Source organism: Gallus gallus, chromosome 8 (genome assembly GCF_016699485.2).
Source record: "Gallus gallus isolate bGalGal1 chromosome 8, bGalGal1.mat.broiler.GRCg7b, whole genome shotgun sequence".
NCBI lineage: Eukaryota > Metazoa > Chordata > Aves > Galliformes > Phasianidae > Gallus > Gallus gallus.
This window is the reverse complement of record NC_052539.1, coordinates 2795859-2809089: the sequence shown is the minus strand read 5'-3', so window position 1 is coordinate 2809089 and position 13231 is coordinate 2795859. Positions and strand designations below refer to the sequence as shown.

The window sequence follows — 13231 nt, the reverse complement described above, 5'->3', positions numbered from 1 at the left end:
GTTATCTAATGTGCTTTTTAATTGTTCTGGAATTTGTGAGTGGGGGAAAAAAAAAAACAACACTGTAGAAAGAGAACAATTTGTTTAGTCTCTCCGCTAATAATCCCCCTTAAGTGAAGGTGAGCTGACTGCCTAGTCAAGAGAACCAGAGAGTGAGATGATGCCCACTCTCAAGTGTCAGAAAATGAGCATACATCAAGTTTGGTAAGAATATGAGCATGTACAGGCTAAAGTTGTGTAGGTAGAACACAACAAATCCAGTATCACTGTAAAACTGCATTATTGGTTTGCTGAATATCCTGTTTTTGCAAAGGAGGAAAAAGGAAAGCAGGCCCTTAGGTCACCTAGCTCGACTAGGTAACAGTATTTGCATTTACAGGCTAAATATTAGTGCTCTTCCTACTGTGGAGTTTTATAGTAGTGGAAAATACTGTTCCAAATTATTTCAACACATTTTGAGAACTGTGTTTGCTGTTTGATAAAGGTTTCTGTTCTGTGCTTTTCATATACCACAGTTCTACAAAGCAGTTTATTCTTGTTTTCAATATCAAGGCTAATAGTTCAAACAGTTTTCTTGTTTAAGAGTGGGAAGTGAGGTGGATCAATACTGATGTTGGAGGACCTTGCACAGGGACACTGGAGCACATGGGATATGTTATTGTAGCAGGGAGAGGCAAAAGAATCTACAGACAGACATGACACTGGACCTGAGAATGACAGTTAATTTTCTAAAACTCTTGAGCAGTTCCAACTCTGGGTTCACCTTTCTTTCTTGTGTAGTCTTCAAAATTCCTTGCAAGGGAGGGGGGGGTGGATATTTCTGAGTTTAGGTCCTGCTATTTGTGTTCGAATTATCTTAAGCACAAATATTGTATGAGAGAGAGAAATGTGTTGGGGTTTTTTTTTTCTGTATCATGGATTCAAAGACAACTGCAAAATCCCATTTGAAAGCACTGATTTGAAAGGTTGATCTTGCTGTTAAAACTGGATAGCTTAATTATAAGCAAGATTATTACTTCTGTGAAGCTATCCAGTAGACTTGGTTAGTTTTATATATACACAGAGCAAGATAAGGGAAAATAGAGTTAAGCAGATGTCAAAATATATATATTTTACATTATCATACGTAAAGAATTAAATACATGCTCATGTATACATGTATGTACAATACGATGTCTATTTAGATAGAAGTCTCCATCTTAATATTTTTCAGGTGCATGGGAATATGTCCCCACTGCTCCATCAGAAATATAATAAAAGCAATTTTGCACTTGTGATTTTTATTTTTCTTTAACTTACACTATATCATTCAGCTCTAATCTTGTATCTGGAGAAGGATTGATCAGGATGTAAGAAAGGTTGTTCTGGTGATCATTCATTTCATCTAGAGGACAAAGACAAATGTACCAAATTAGGTTTAAAAACATATCGTCAAAGGTATAATTTGTAACAACGTAATTTGAAAGATTTTGAAATTTTTTTGGCTCAGAGTTGTCAAATAAAATATATCAGGTGCCAAGGTAATACCAAATAATTAGAACTATCTGATGTATTATCTTTTGAGTTATCAGCTCTCCCAACATGCTTTCTTTCTGAATGTTCTGAAATATATTCTTTTGTGCTTCTTTAAAGTTACAGCAATTCTTAATACAATTCAATTTTACTTCAGCCAATTTGTTATGTGGCTTATAATATTGCAAGTGGGAAGTACCAAGGAGAAATGCATGTGTATGAAATTCTCATCCATTTCCAAATTTTGTTGATATAAAGCATTTTCTTTTTATCACCTGTGCCAATGGGTAGGAATGTGAAAGATGCAGAAAACACAACTGGTATTTCTTTGTGGTTGTTTTTTGTTTTTTAGGAAGTTTTGCTGAGTTAAGTTTCAGCTTACTTGTAGCTATCGCTAACATTATATTTTGTGTAGTTTTCTCTGAACACTTTTCCTACGGTGTCACAGCGAGACTAATAGGTCTAAAATGGATTAACATTTTGTACTTATTTCTTCTTTTTAAGTGAAAATTAAAATAACGTGGAAGAGAGCAGCCCAGTTCTAGTTTCAGTACAATTCCTAAATCTTGATAATTGAACTGTTTTTGAGATATATTCTGTAGGTTAAAAATGACTGTTTTCTACATGTAACTTCCCTCTGTGTGCCTGTATCGCATATTTTGCGCCATCATAAGTACTTCTGTCTAAAGAATAATTAGACTCTGAATCCAGGTGCAGTTACACAGCTGAAGTGATCAGTTTTATTCTGTCAAGTAAAACCAATGCAAAGTATTTTAACAAGTTATATAAACACATTCACCAGTATATTTGCACCATCATGCCTCTGCTAAAGGCTTGCATGGCCAAACAATTTTTATGCTTGTCAATTAGATTAAGTGAATTCACAGTCAATTGAGTTTAGAATTGGAGGTCTCAGAGGTTATGTTATCAGTGTAAAGAAAGCCGAAGATGTAAAATTGGCTTTAGGATTATTCCTGTACATGAAGATTTATAAGTAGCTGTGGTAATTCTATTTCAGTGACCCCTGCGCTTATGCAGAGAGAGAGTATCGAGGAATATGTTTAAGTTCGGCAGTGAGTGCACTGGCATGGTTGATTTCTGCCAGTTTGGAAGAACAAAGATTAAGAAGTTTCTGTTCTATGCTTTATACTTAATGGGATGAGGAGGGAGTGATCTAGATTTAAGGTGGGTGAAGGGCTCATGGAATTTATTAGTATGAGGGAGGAAGAAAGATAAAAGTGGGAATGTTATAGTCCAGATTTGCAGCTGATTTAATGTGTAAAATCAAAGTTCTCTTGTAACTAATATAAATGTGAATCAAATTAACAAAGTTTCTTGTAGCTGACTAAATGTCAGTGTGGTTTTTGTCACTTCTGCAAAATACTTGGCCCTGATTCCTTCTGCTGAGAGTCATACAGCATCCACATATAAAGCAAGAGTAATAACTATCCAGTTGGAGCATGGAATAAAAAGCCTATATGTAATTGTAAGATTGAACAAAACTATAGCCATATATTCTGTAGCAGACTCCTCTCACAACAAAGATGATGTGTACATAGCAACAGTAAGAACTGCTGTCAACTTACAGTGGTGTTGACAGTGGTGTTACAGGATGTCTTGATATTGCATTAAGAATTTGTGTTGTTAAAATGAACCAAGAAGAATATTCATTTTTATAGGAAATACTGTTTACCTTCAGCTAATAGATATCTTAAACATTGGTCAAGTTTAAATATAATTGTTTCAGCAAATGAGAATGCATTTGTAAAATGGTGGTTATTGTGTTTTGAGTGGAAATTGAGTATGGGAACCTCAGTGTTGGTTATTATAAACAAGAAAGCACTAAGTTTCGTATTGAACCTCCTCTACAGTTGGAAAAGTTTATATTTATAAATTCTTAGTTTTCCTAGTAAAAACTGTACCCACAGTGCTGAGAACTTCCACACAGATCACTATAAAGCCAAGACTGTAGAGGGCCATCCCATGCAGCTGTGGTGCATATTTTAAAAGAGTGTTACAGAATTCTTGTCAATATTGTGGGCTTTTTTAAGTCTATATGCTCCTAGAAAAGGACTTGGTTTATAAAAGCAGCCTATAAAGATGCTTCATAAAATGACTTCTATGTGACACTTCTGCATTCATTTTAAACACCTCATTAAAATTTATCCTCCTTCATACATACAAGTCCCCACCTTGGCTTAAAAACAGACTTCACAGCAATTCTGTCTTCGTTTATACTGGAACCAATTAGTTTATGGCATCCATAAAAATGAGGCTTTTTACCTTAATACTACTATTTTTATTAAAGTATTGCATACCATATCCTGCTGGAGAAAGGCCGAGATGTTTCATTCTGTTTTTCACAAGTTCAGCAAGTTCCTGTCTTTCTGACCTCCTGTAAAGGTTCATTCGCTGCTGGCTTATCCTTTCAGCTGTTTTGCCAGAGTGTCTCGGTACTCTTCGGCTCAGCCGTCGAGCCCACTGCATGCTTTTTCGTCGTAACAAAGGATGGTCGGACTGATCGCTAGATGTTGAGTTACGATGATTACTACGATAATTAACCTGTTCTCTGGTGTCTTTAGTGTCTTCCCATTCTTCTACACTGATAGAGATTTGAGACTTGAAAAGAAAGTAATAAGAGAGAAAGGGCATTAAAAAATGGAAGTGGAGTAAAATGTTTTCAGTAGTGCAGTTGAAAATCCTATTCTTAGAAATTCAAGTTATATAACTTGAAGCTATCTAAACTACTGTTTAGATATATATTGTGAATTCATTAGGAAGTAATTCAACATTTATTGCACTGCTCTGAGTGCTCTCTTAAGATGAAAGGCAGAAGTCACATCTTACCAGTGTGACTCAGGGCACATTTTCAAAATGAGGTGATCTGAAGTTTCTACCTACAAGTACAGTCATGCTGCTTTTTCACCAGGACAGTTAAGAAAAAAGCAAGTTTAAAAGTATCAAAATCTGGTCTTCAACTTTTTTCTTCATGTCACCTAATAACTCAAGTAGATGGACTACATATGTAGTTGTAACATACAAAAAGAAAATAAGAAATATAAGGGAAAACACTTCAAAAGCTCCTTTTTCAAGTTGTTTTAACGTCAGCATAAGATTTAGGTAATACTTTCAGCTATCTTTTTGAAGCCACTGATAATGAGTTGTTATTGTGATATCTAAAACATGTCTTTTACAGTCATTGAAATAGTAAACTATCCCTGGTATCAGTAAGGTCTTATTACTCAGTTATTACCCAATTGCTGATGAGCGATCTCAGCCTTTTTTTAGCTTGGAGAACAAAAGGCTCTGGGAGACCTCTTGAAGGCCTTCCAGTACTTCTTACAGGGGAAAATATTGATAAGACAAGGGGGGAATGGTTTTAAACTAAAAGGGGGGAGATTGAAATGAGATTTTATGATGAAATTCTTTACTCAGAGGGTGGTGAGGCACTGGCACAGGCTGCCCAGAGAAGTTGTGGATGCACCATCACTGCAGATATACAAGTCCAGATTGGCTGGGGCCCTGGGCAGCCTCATCTAGTTAGTGGCAACCCTGCTCATGGCAGGGGGTTGGAACTGTGTAAGCCTTAAGGGCCCTTGCCACCCCAAGTCATTCTTGTGATTCTGTGACTGATTTTTGGTGTGTTGAGTATTGGCAGTTTATTGTGGTTTTCTTGTCCCTTTTTTTTGTTTGTTTTTAAAGCATAAAATAAAGATGACTTGAAAATGGTGATTGCTTACTTAATAGAATTCTTAAGAACAGAAAGAGTTAGTAATATGCTCAAAGTGATTAGTGAACAAAGCAAATTTATCTGGAATGCTACTATGTTTCTAAAATTCTTTTTTTCCTATTAGAATAAAATCTGAAAGCAATATTCTGTTGACTTTATCAGTGTTGAAAATAATCTTAGAGGCTTCCCACACTGGACATACAGCTTATTGATAGTGCTGTGAGTTGTCACTACATGCAAAGTCAGACTGGAGCTAACTATCAGAGCCTGTCCTACCTGTACTTGAGCTATTATTTCAGTCAGCCACTTCCTTGTAGATGGGCAAAGGAATGAAAATCTGCAAATAGACTTGGCCGTGTGTTAACCTGACTGTATATCCATCAGCAGATGGTGACCTTCCAGTGGGTTGGAATTAAGTGCATTTTCTGACATGACATCCCCAGTATTCTTTAAATAAGATGTAACCAAATCCCATGAGAGTATAGTAAACTGACATACTTCGGACGTTGTAAGCTTTTGGGATTCTGTCCTGTAGACTCCAATTGGAATGTCTCCTGTAGAAGAACAAAGTTTCTGATATAGTCTGGCATATGTTCTAATCCATAAATCCTCTTCTGTGATTTTCATCTGAACAAATAATAATAGGAAGAAAACTTAAACTCATGAGGGCTTACCTCTTGTTCATTATACTACTCTTGAAATTTTTTTTGAAACTAAGTGCTAGCTGATAATGATCATACTGCAGCATTGCACCTTTCATCCACAATAAACCTGAAATTTCTAGAGTTTCTAAACACTGTTCCCTTGTTCTCTGTTTGGGAGACACTGCAGTGCAAATGGTTCACTCTGATGGAATGACCTGTCTTAGTTTTAAAGTTACTCAAAAACTTCATACATATCTAAGTAAAATGTAAAAGGATGAACTAAGTATTAGCGGTACTAAGAACTTGGTGATAGACTGAAGAACCAGCACATATTTTGAATGCGTCCAGATAACTGTACTTTATGCTGCAGGCGGAGTATTTGGGAGAAGGGATGAAGGCAACATGCTAAACATAAATGTGTAAGAATGATTTCTTAAATGAATTTCAAATAACTAATGGTTTACATGAGCTTTATTTCAAGATATGCAAGCCTCTTTTCAGAGATACAGCAGGCTGACATTCACTGAAACTAAGTTAATGATTGATCAACAAATTCTGAAGTGGTTTTCTTAAAAACAAACTTCCTCAGGCAATATTAATTAGAGCAAAGATAACTTCATTTTTGAGAGCAACAACCTATAATGCTTTATACTTCACTAGAAAGCAACTGGCAAATGGCTCAACTTCTACTTGTATCTTTGCTACTGTGGTTGATGGGTATGTAAAATTCAATTTTGCCCTCCATTACCTATGATGCAAAAAGTTGTAAAATAGCATTAGGAATAGTCAGGATGTACTATACAGGAAGAGTTTCTTGTTTTTGATACACGTAGGTTGTTCTGAAAGTAATACCTTCTATTTATTTCCATTAAAACTAAAACAGGTACAAAGAGCACAATAACATTATTTGATAGAGCAAATTCTCAGCTACAAAACACCATTTTTCAATACAATCACAGCTATTAGCTACCACCAATGTCTGCCTCTGATACCATGAGCAAAATAATAAATAGGAGACATTACTTTTGGAGAAGCCCTTGTTTGGTTAGTGAAATTGGTTACTGAACTGCCATACACATCTATTAAAACAGTAACAACAAACAAACTTGCACTTTTCTTGTGTTTCTCTGTATTTCCCATGCTTCTTTATGCTTCAGAGTATGCATTGTGTTTTTTGGGGTGGGGAGGATTGGATTGTTTGGTGGTTGTTTTTTTGTTTGCTTTTTGTTTGTTTGTTTTTTGAAATAACTAAAATTATGCATATTTTCTACCCAATTTCCTGTTGTTCTTTTTCCCCCCGCTGAAAAAGGAAACAGATGGCCTTTCTTGGTATTCAACAAACGAAACTTCTACTAAGAAAGTAGCAGTGTTTTGCAGACCATATGGAACATTCTCTGTTGCTTTGTAATAATAGTAAATATACTTTTTTAAAACTTACTGAACAAAGAAACCCAGATCCTGGTGTTGTATCAAGTCCCAGAAGAAGTCTTGTGATAGAGATCATATAATCTTTCACAAATGACTGCGAGGTTTTTAACAGAAGATACAGAAAGACAGAAAAAAGCTTCAATGAATAGATGAGCAGATAGCCATATGCACCATATGTTTATTCCACAGAAACTGTACATCTGTGTTTAAAGTCAATATCTCTTAAGTATCTTTATCATTGTAGAAATAGTTATTTATGCATGTTGACTCTATTGATTAAAAAAAATAAAGATAAAAATTGTTTCTGCATATGTATTTCTGTAGAGGAGTCAAAGGCATGATGAGGTAGCTTGAATACTAAGATGCTTATCAATCGAAGTAACTTGTTAGCATTTATTAGTTGTGAAACTTTAATTATTATCTTCTGTGCATATGAAATGCTGTCCTACATTAGGTGGAGATGCAGTATAAAGTAGTGAGTAATACTAAGGTGAGGCTGCTATTATTTTATTTCAAACTAGAGTCATTTGTCTTTGCTGGTCCAGCTAATGATTAAGGTAAAATCTGCCTTATCTCAGATCAGGCTTGTTGCTTTAACAAAAGCGTTCTGGTAGAATGATAGAATTTAGAGAGGACTAACTAAACTAAATGTAAGAATGCGTGCTAAGGAGGCCAGGAATGGGCACTAGATAAGCTAAAATGGCAAATGTTTCATCTCCTTATCAATTGGACTGCTGGAATCAGAAAGCCATGAGTGCTCTACTAACTATGGGAGATCTGTTCATTGCCACCTTTTGGGTGTAGAATGGCAACATTCAAAGCAGACTGTCCTTCCTTAGAACACAACTAGCTGTTTGGCTTTAAAGTGTGATGGCTGCTCATCTGGAGGTCTAGTTGACAAGAGTAAGAGGACAAGACAGGATGATGTAATAAAATCTTCTATCAGCAAGTGAAGGTTGCTGATAAATTATTCATACAAATATTTCTATTGTTTTTTGTGATTAGAGGCACTGTTTTGTTGGAATGGGCAATGAGTATTTAATGCTTTGTTCCAGCGTTAACAGTCTCTATAATCTGTATTTTATACGGTTTGTATCAAAACTATCCATTGCTTCTGTGGAGAGCTTCACAGTGTTATAATATTTAAAACAGAATTTATTCAAGGACAGTCAGTTTTGGGTTGGTGAATGCAAGTAGTGCTGTCAGATGGAATGTGCTCCATGGCCTTTTACCTTTGATTGCTCCTGACATAGCACCTATGTTAATGGGTTTATGTAGGAAGATAGGGTAATCCAACAACTAAGTACAAAAAAATGGGTGGTAATGTGGCATGCCTACGTTAAATGAAGGCACATGGTTATTCACAGTACCTGGTACAGCAGTGTGTCCAACATACTGATGCTGAAAACCCTGCCAGCAGCAAAGGGCAGTCGAAACATAAATGCTAAATTAGATCCCTTCTCCCGTTCTTTCTGTATGGAAATTAAAAATAATGAAAAAAAAAATTACTGCTTTTGGAGGGATTATAATACCAATTTGATGCTACTTTGAAAGAGACCAAAAGTATAAAAATTACTTTACTTTGAATATAGTTTCCACAAATATGTAGCATGTGTTCAATACTTAAAGTTTTTCAGGTTGAAAGCTTTTGTTAAATGCATACGTTGTTTCAATCATAACATATGTAATTTGACATTCTACCTTAAACAATCTCAACAAAGATTGAGGTATTTCAACTGCCTTTAAAGCAAAGCTCTTTTTATTCCTGATCCAAATTTCTTGGTGTTGACAGTGGACTCATTCAAGTTCAGAAAGTCTACTAGCAATATGAATTATGAACAGAGGAAACAGATCAGACAGACTAGGGCAGACATTTTTTGCCTTGATGCTTCTGGGGAAGAGAAGCAGAACAACATAGTTATTCATTTTTCTTATCACAACTCATACATAGAGAAATCACAGCAATGTGCTTCCTATTCCTTCCATTATTTGTGAGTAAAACTACAGATTGGAAGTAATCTTTCCTGTTTTAAGGTGAGGCAATGATGTATCAAGCTTTCAGCTCAGAGACATCATAAAGAGCGTGTTGTCAAAGTACAGGGAAGTCATGTTTTGGAATGGAGAGACACATCCATCACGTGCATGCACCAATCTGTGCTTGGGGTTAACAGTCTCAGAAGCAGCTTTGTAGGGTGGGATATGGGAGTCCTGGTGGACTTGGAATTGATAGGGGTACTAAAGCCTGCTGCACTGTGCAGTCCAACACTTCCTGGCATGGTTTCTGGGCTTCCGCTGTGACCCATGCCATGTGAGCTGCTCTGCTAACTTTTAAAATGTTAGCTTCGTTCTGGCTGACTGGCTAAATAAGCTTTCCACAAAACAGCAGGTTATTTCCTAATTTGCAGGCAGGCCAAGACTACAGGTGCAGAGGTGCAGGCCCATTATTTTAAATATATATATATATTTGTATATATGGAAAATTAGGAATAAGCAGACTTCTGTCTATTCTTTTGTATGTAGACATGTTTGTCTACAACAGTGCTTTTCTAGTTATCACCGTGGAAAGAACTGTAGTTAACATGTTCAACTTCACTCTCTTTCCCAAGAATCTATTTCCATGTTATTCAGCTTAGGTTTATTCATCATACTTTTCAATTAAATTATGTCCAGCCTGCTATTGCAGTTGTTTAGAGTCTATGCTTGCTACTCAGGTAAGCAAAGTAAAGCTAAATGGAAAAATTATCTTGTACTCTTTTTTTCTATACGGCCACACTCCTCTCTGTGCTTTTATGTCCATAGGTCTTAAGAAGAAAATACACCCTTATAGGTCTCCCTAATTTATGAAGTATAACTGACACAGCAATTACAGTATAAGCCCATTAATTCCAACAAACAACATTGTCCTGTCCACAGGAGATATTTAGAGGTGCTTGTGCAGAGCATATATTTTTTCATGAGTAACCTCCTTAAAAAAAAACCAGTAAAATATTTTGCTTCTGAACTTAAATACTCTTTAAACTGTACTAAAATCTTAAGTATCATTGTAGTTAGAATAATTTTGCATTGTAAGGGTAAGATCATTTTTATTTGACACTAGAGTATCAGGTTGAGTTGCATTATATTTCTGGAACAATGTAATCACTAAAAGCATGGAAGAAATGCCAGTTTAACTGAGGAAAATCAATAACTTCAATGAAGAACCAGAGAAGCATATGTTCGGGTACGTCAGTTTGTGGGTTTGGTTGTTTTTTTTTTCAGAATGTAATTTCAAAAGCATCTGGTAAACTTGCTTCTATTGTTGAATCAATAGGAAAAAAATACTATATACTTCATTATCCTCAATAAGTTCAGCGTGTTTAAACTTAGAGTTTAAATCTGCCCTTCATGGTTCAGTTTCATTGCTAAGATTTATACTGCTTTTGTGGAACGTAAGACCAAATAGAAGTATTGAACTGAAATCTCAACACAAGCAAGGGAAAGAGGACTGTTGTCTTGCACAGAGGAAGAAAAAAAAAAAAAAACCTTGATTTTGTTGAAGTTGGTTTTTTGCTAGTTATTTTTTGTTTCTGTGTGGTTTGAGCATAACTATATTTTTATTCTTTATCTGTGATTCAGTTTTTCTTTACCATGAGAAATGCATGTATACAGACACAATGTAGACATTCTGGTTGAAATAGCAAAGAGTGTTTCTAACAAGTGTATTTCAGATAAAATTGAAGAAAGCATCATCTTAGTTGTACAAAGAACAATTTGTATATACAATATATATAATACGAGATACAAATATACCTTGTATATGTGAATGCTTTTTTTATTGCAAAGTACAAGATAGGAGTTGAAGAAAAATTATTGTGAATGAAAACTCATGTTGTATAACAGATACTTCAATATTAAAACTATATGCATTTCATAGCATACATTACATTAAATTCTTTGAATCATGCCTCTAAATATTTTACAGGCAACTGTGACGATCAGATGGAAAAATCATATGAATGAGATGTAGTGTTTATCCTTCCATCTTTTGGGGAGAATTTGCTGAGGATTCTGATTCGGTGCCATGAAGTGGTGGGTTGGGGCAAAGGACGTATTTTGAGAAATACTTTTGCTTTGTATCCAAAGACAGACCATTTGGTTTACTTTAAAACAAGAGCCTGTATATTTATTTTTCCCCTTTATATTAAGTTTCTTATCTTGCTTCCTTTCTTTTATTACAGACTTGTTCTTCCTTTTTTCTGGCTTAAAATAGATTTGTGAGAAATGCAATTTTTACTCAGGCATCTGGTGTTGATGTTTTTTCTTTATTACCTGCATACTCATTGGTCTTCCAGAGAATATGGCAGATGTAGAAGCCAGAAATATGTCAGAATGCCTGAGATGCTTTTGTTGTGTTTTTTTGTTTTGTTTTTTTCTCATGTGTGATGCCTGGCAGCTCCTTCTCTGACACTTTTTTGAAATTCATGAGAAAGAAGATATAACTACTCAAGGAAAAAGCATAGATCATTTCTAGGAACATAAATAAAAGTCCACGGTGAATGTGCAGTTTGATAGAATGCACACATATAGATAATGTTTTAAGATAGTTACTAATAGATTGAGTTATTTACTTCATCCTCAATCTTTGCTTTATGGTTGTGGTTTGGTTCAAGTCAGGAAGTTCAGAATTATCACTCTTTTCTGAGTAGTAACAAATGTACACTTCTGATTTTGATAATTCTTAGCATGGGCCATGCTTCCTCTGTATTGGTATTTAATTTATAGTTTATTTTTCCAGGGGGGGCAGGGGGGGTTGTATTTTGTTAGAACACTAGAGAATATCTGTGTGGCTCAAGTTTTTATCATGATTTCGCCTTTTTACTCTTCATAAACAAAAACATAGTCCATAATTGTTAATACTGTGATGCCAATTACAAAACACTAACTGCAAGCTAACCTGAAGCCCTGCTTTGGCCACTCTGTCAGTGGTTGAAAGATGTGTACGGCCCATCTTGATTTAATATATTCTTCTGCAACATAGAAAGCAATATGGAACTGCCATGGAAGACTGTAAATGTTGTGTACAAGCAATGCAAAGTTACTGTAAGGAATGTACAAGGACATAAAGCAACCCACACGTGTTTTGGGGCCATCCAAAAACATAAATGTGATGAAGTTCAGTGGCTTGCTACAGAGAACAGTTAAGTGCATTGTTAGTTCTTATAAATACTAGTTGTTGCCCATGTGAGATACAGCTAACTGAAATATAGTCACAGAAACCTCCTTTTTAGTCCCTTTCTTGATATAAGTGATTTGGGATCATTATCACCTCTATCAATCACCATTATCCATCTCTCCAGTACTTTATGGTATCTTGGACTATTTTCGTAATAGCTTCTGTTCTGGCTTTTTAGCAAGAACAGATTCATTTTTTATTGTTGATCTGGAACTGCTATCTACAGATCTCAATTCAACAGCAAAATGTGCATCCTTATTTATGCTTTTATTGTTTAATGTTACTTCAGATCTGCTTCAAATCAGACCAGTAGTAAAAACCAATGAAGACAGCATGTTTTATCCTTAACTGAAGTTGAAAAAAGCAAACTGTCTTGTGTGTGTCACACCAAATATGCAGTTATCCCAGATAGATTTCTGCTCACCTAATATGTATATACTTATATTGGTGGAGGATATAAAATCAGAGTATTGTATTGATGAAATATACACAGGATTGCACATATTTTAAAAGATCATTTAGAGTTGAGAGTTTTCATCCTTCCATTGGAGCCTGTGATATTTAATTATCCAGGGTATTCTAAACTCTTTCAGGAGGGGTTAATGGTGACCTCATTTTTTCTTCTTTATCTAAGACAAATGGAAAACTAAGTTTTTGAACTGTGGATACCGCATACTGGAAAAGAAGCTACTGTTATTCTTGCTT

At 35.3% G+C, this 13231-nt stretch overlaps 1 protein-coding gene and 1 long non-coding RNA gene across 9 annotated transcripts in view; one reads left to right on the top strand and one right to left on the bottom strand.

Annotated features, from left to right (window-relative positions):
- Positions 1-13231, bottom strand: part of KCNT2 (potassium sodium-activated channel subfamily T member 2) — a 117025-nt gene that overhangs the window by 10381 nt on the left and 93413 nt on the right. For 2 of the 6 annotated variants that reach the window (XM_015290383.4, XM_015290384.4), the window contains 5 exons: positions 8685-8786; positions 7325-7408; positions 5741-5869; positions 3831-4131; positions 1300-1384 (listed from right to left, as the gene is read on the bottom strand). In XM_015290383.4, coding sequence (XP_015145869.2) covers positions 1300-1384; positions 3831-4131; positions 5741-5869; positions 7325-7408; positions 8685-8786 — 701 coding nt within the window. Of the gene's footprint in view, positions 1-1299; positions 1385-3830; positions 4132-5740; positions 5870-7324; positions 7409-8684; positions 8787-13231 lie in introns of those variants that run through there. The other 4 variants (XM_025153026.3, XM_025153027.3, XM_040704788.2 and 1 more) reach the window with 3 other exon arrangements.
- Positions 1-13231, top strand: part of LOC101750820 — a 571434-nt gene that overhangs the window by 486019 nt on the left and 72184 nt on the right. The gene's annotated exons all lie outside the window — the stretch shown is intronic.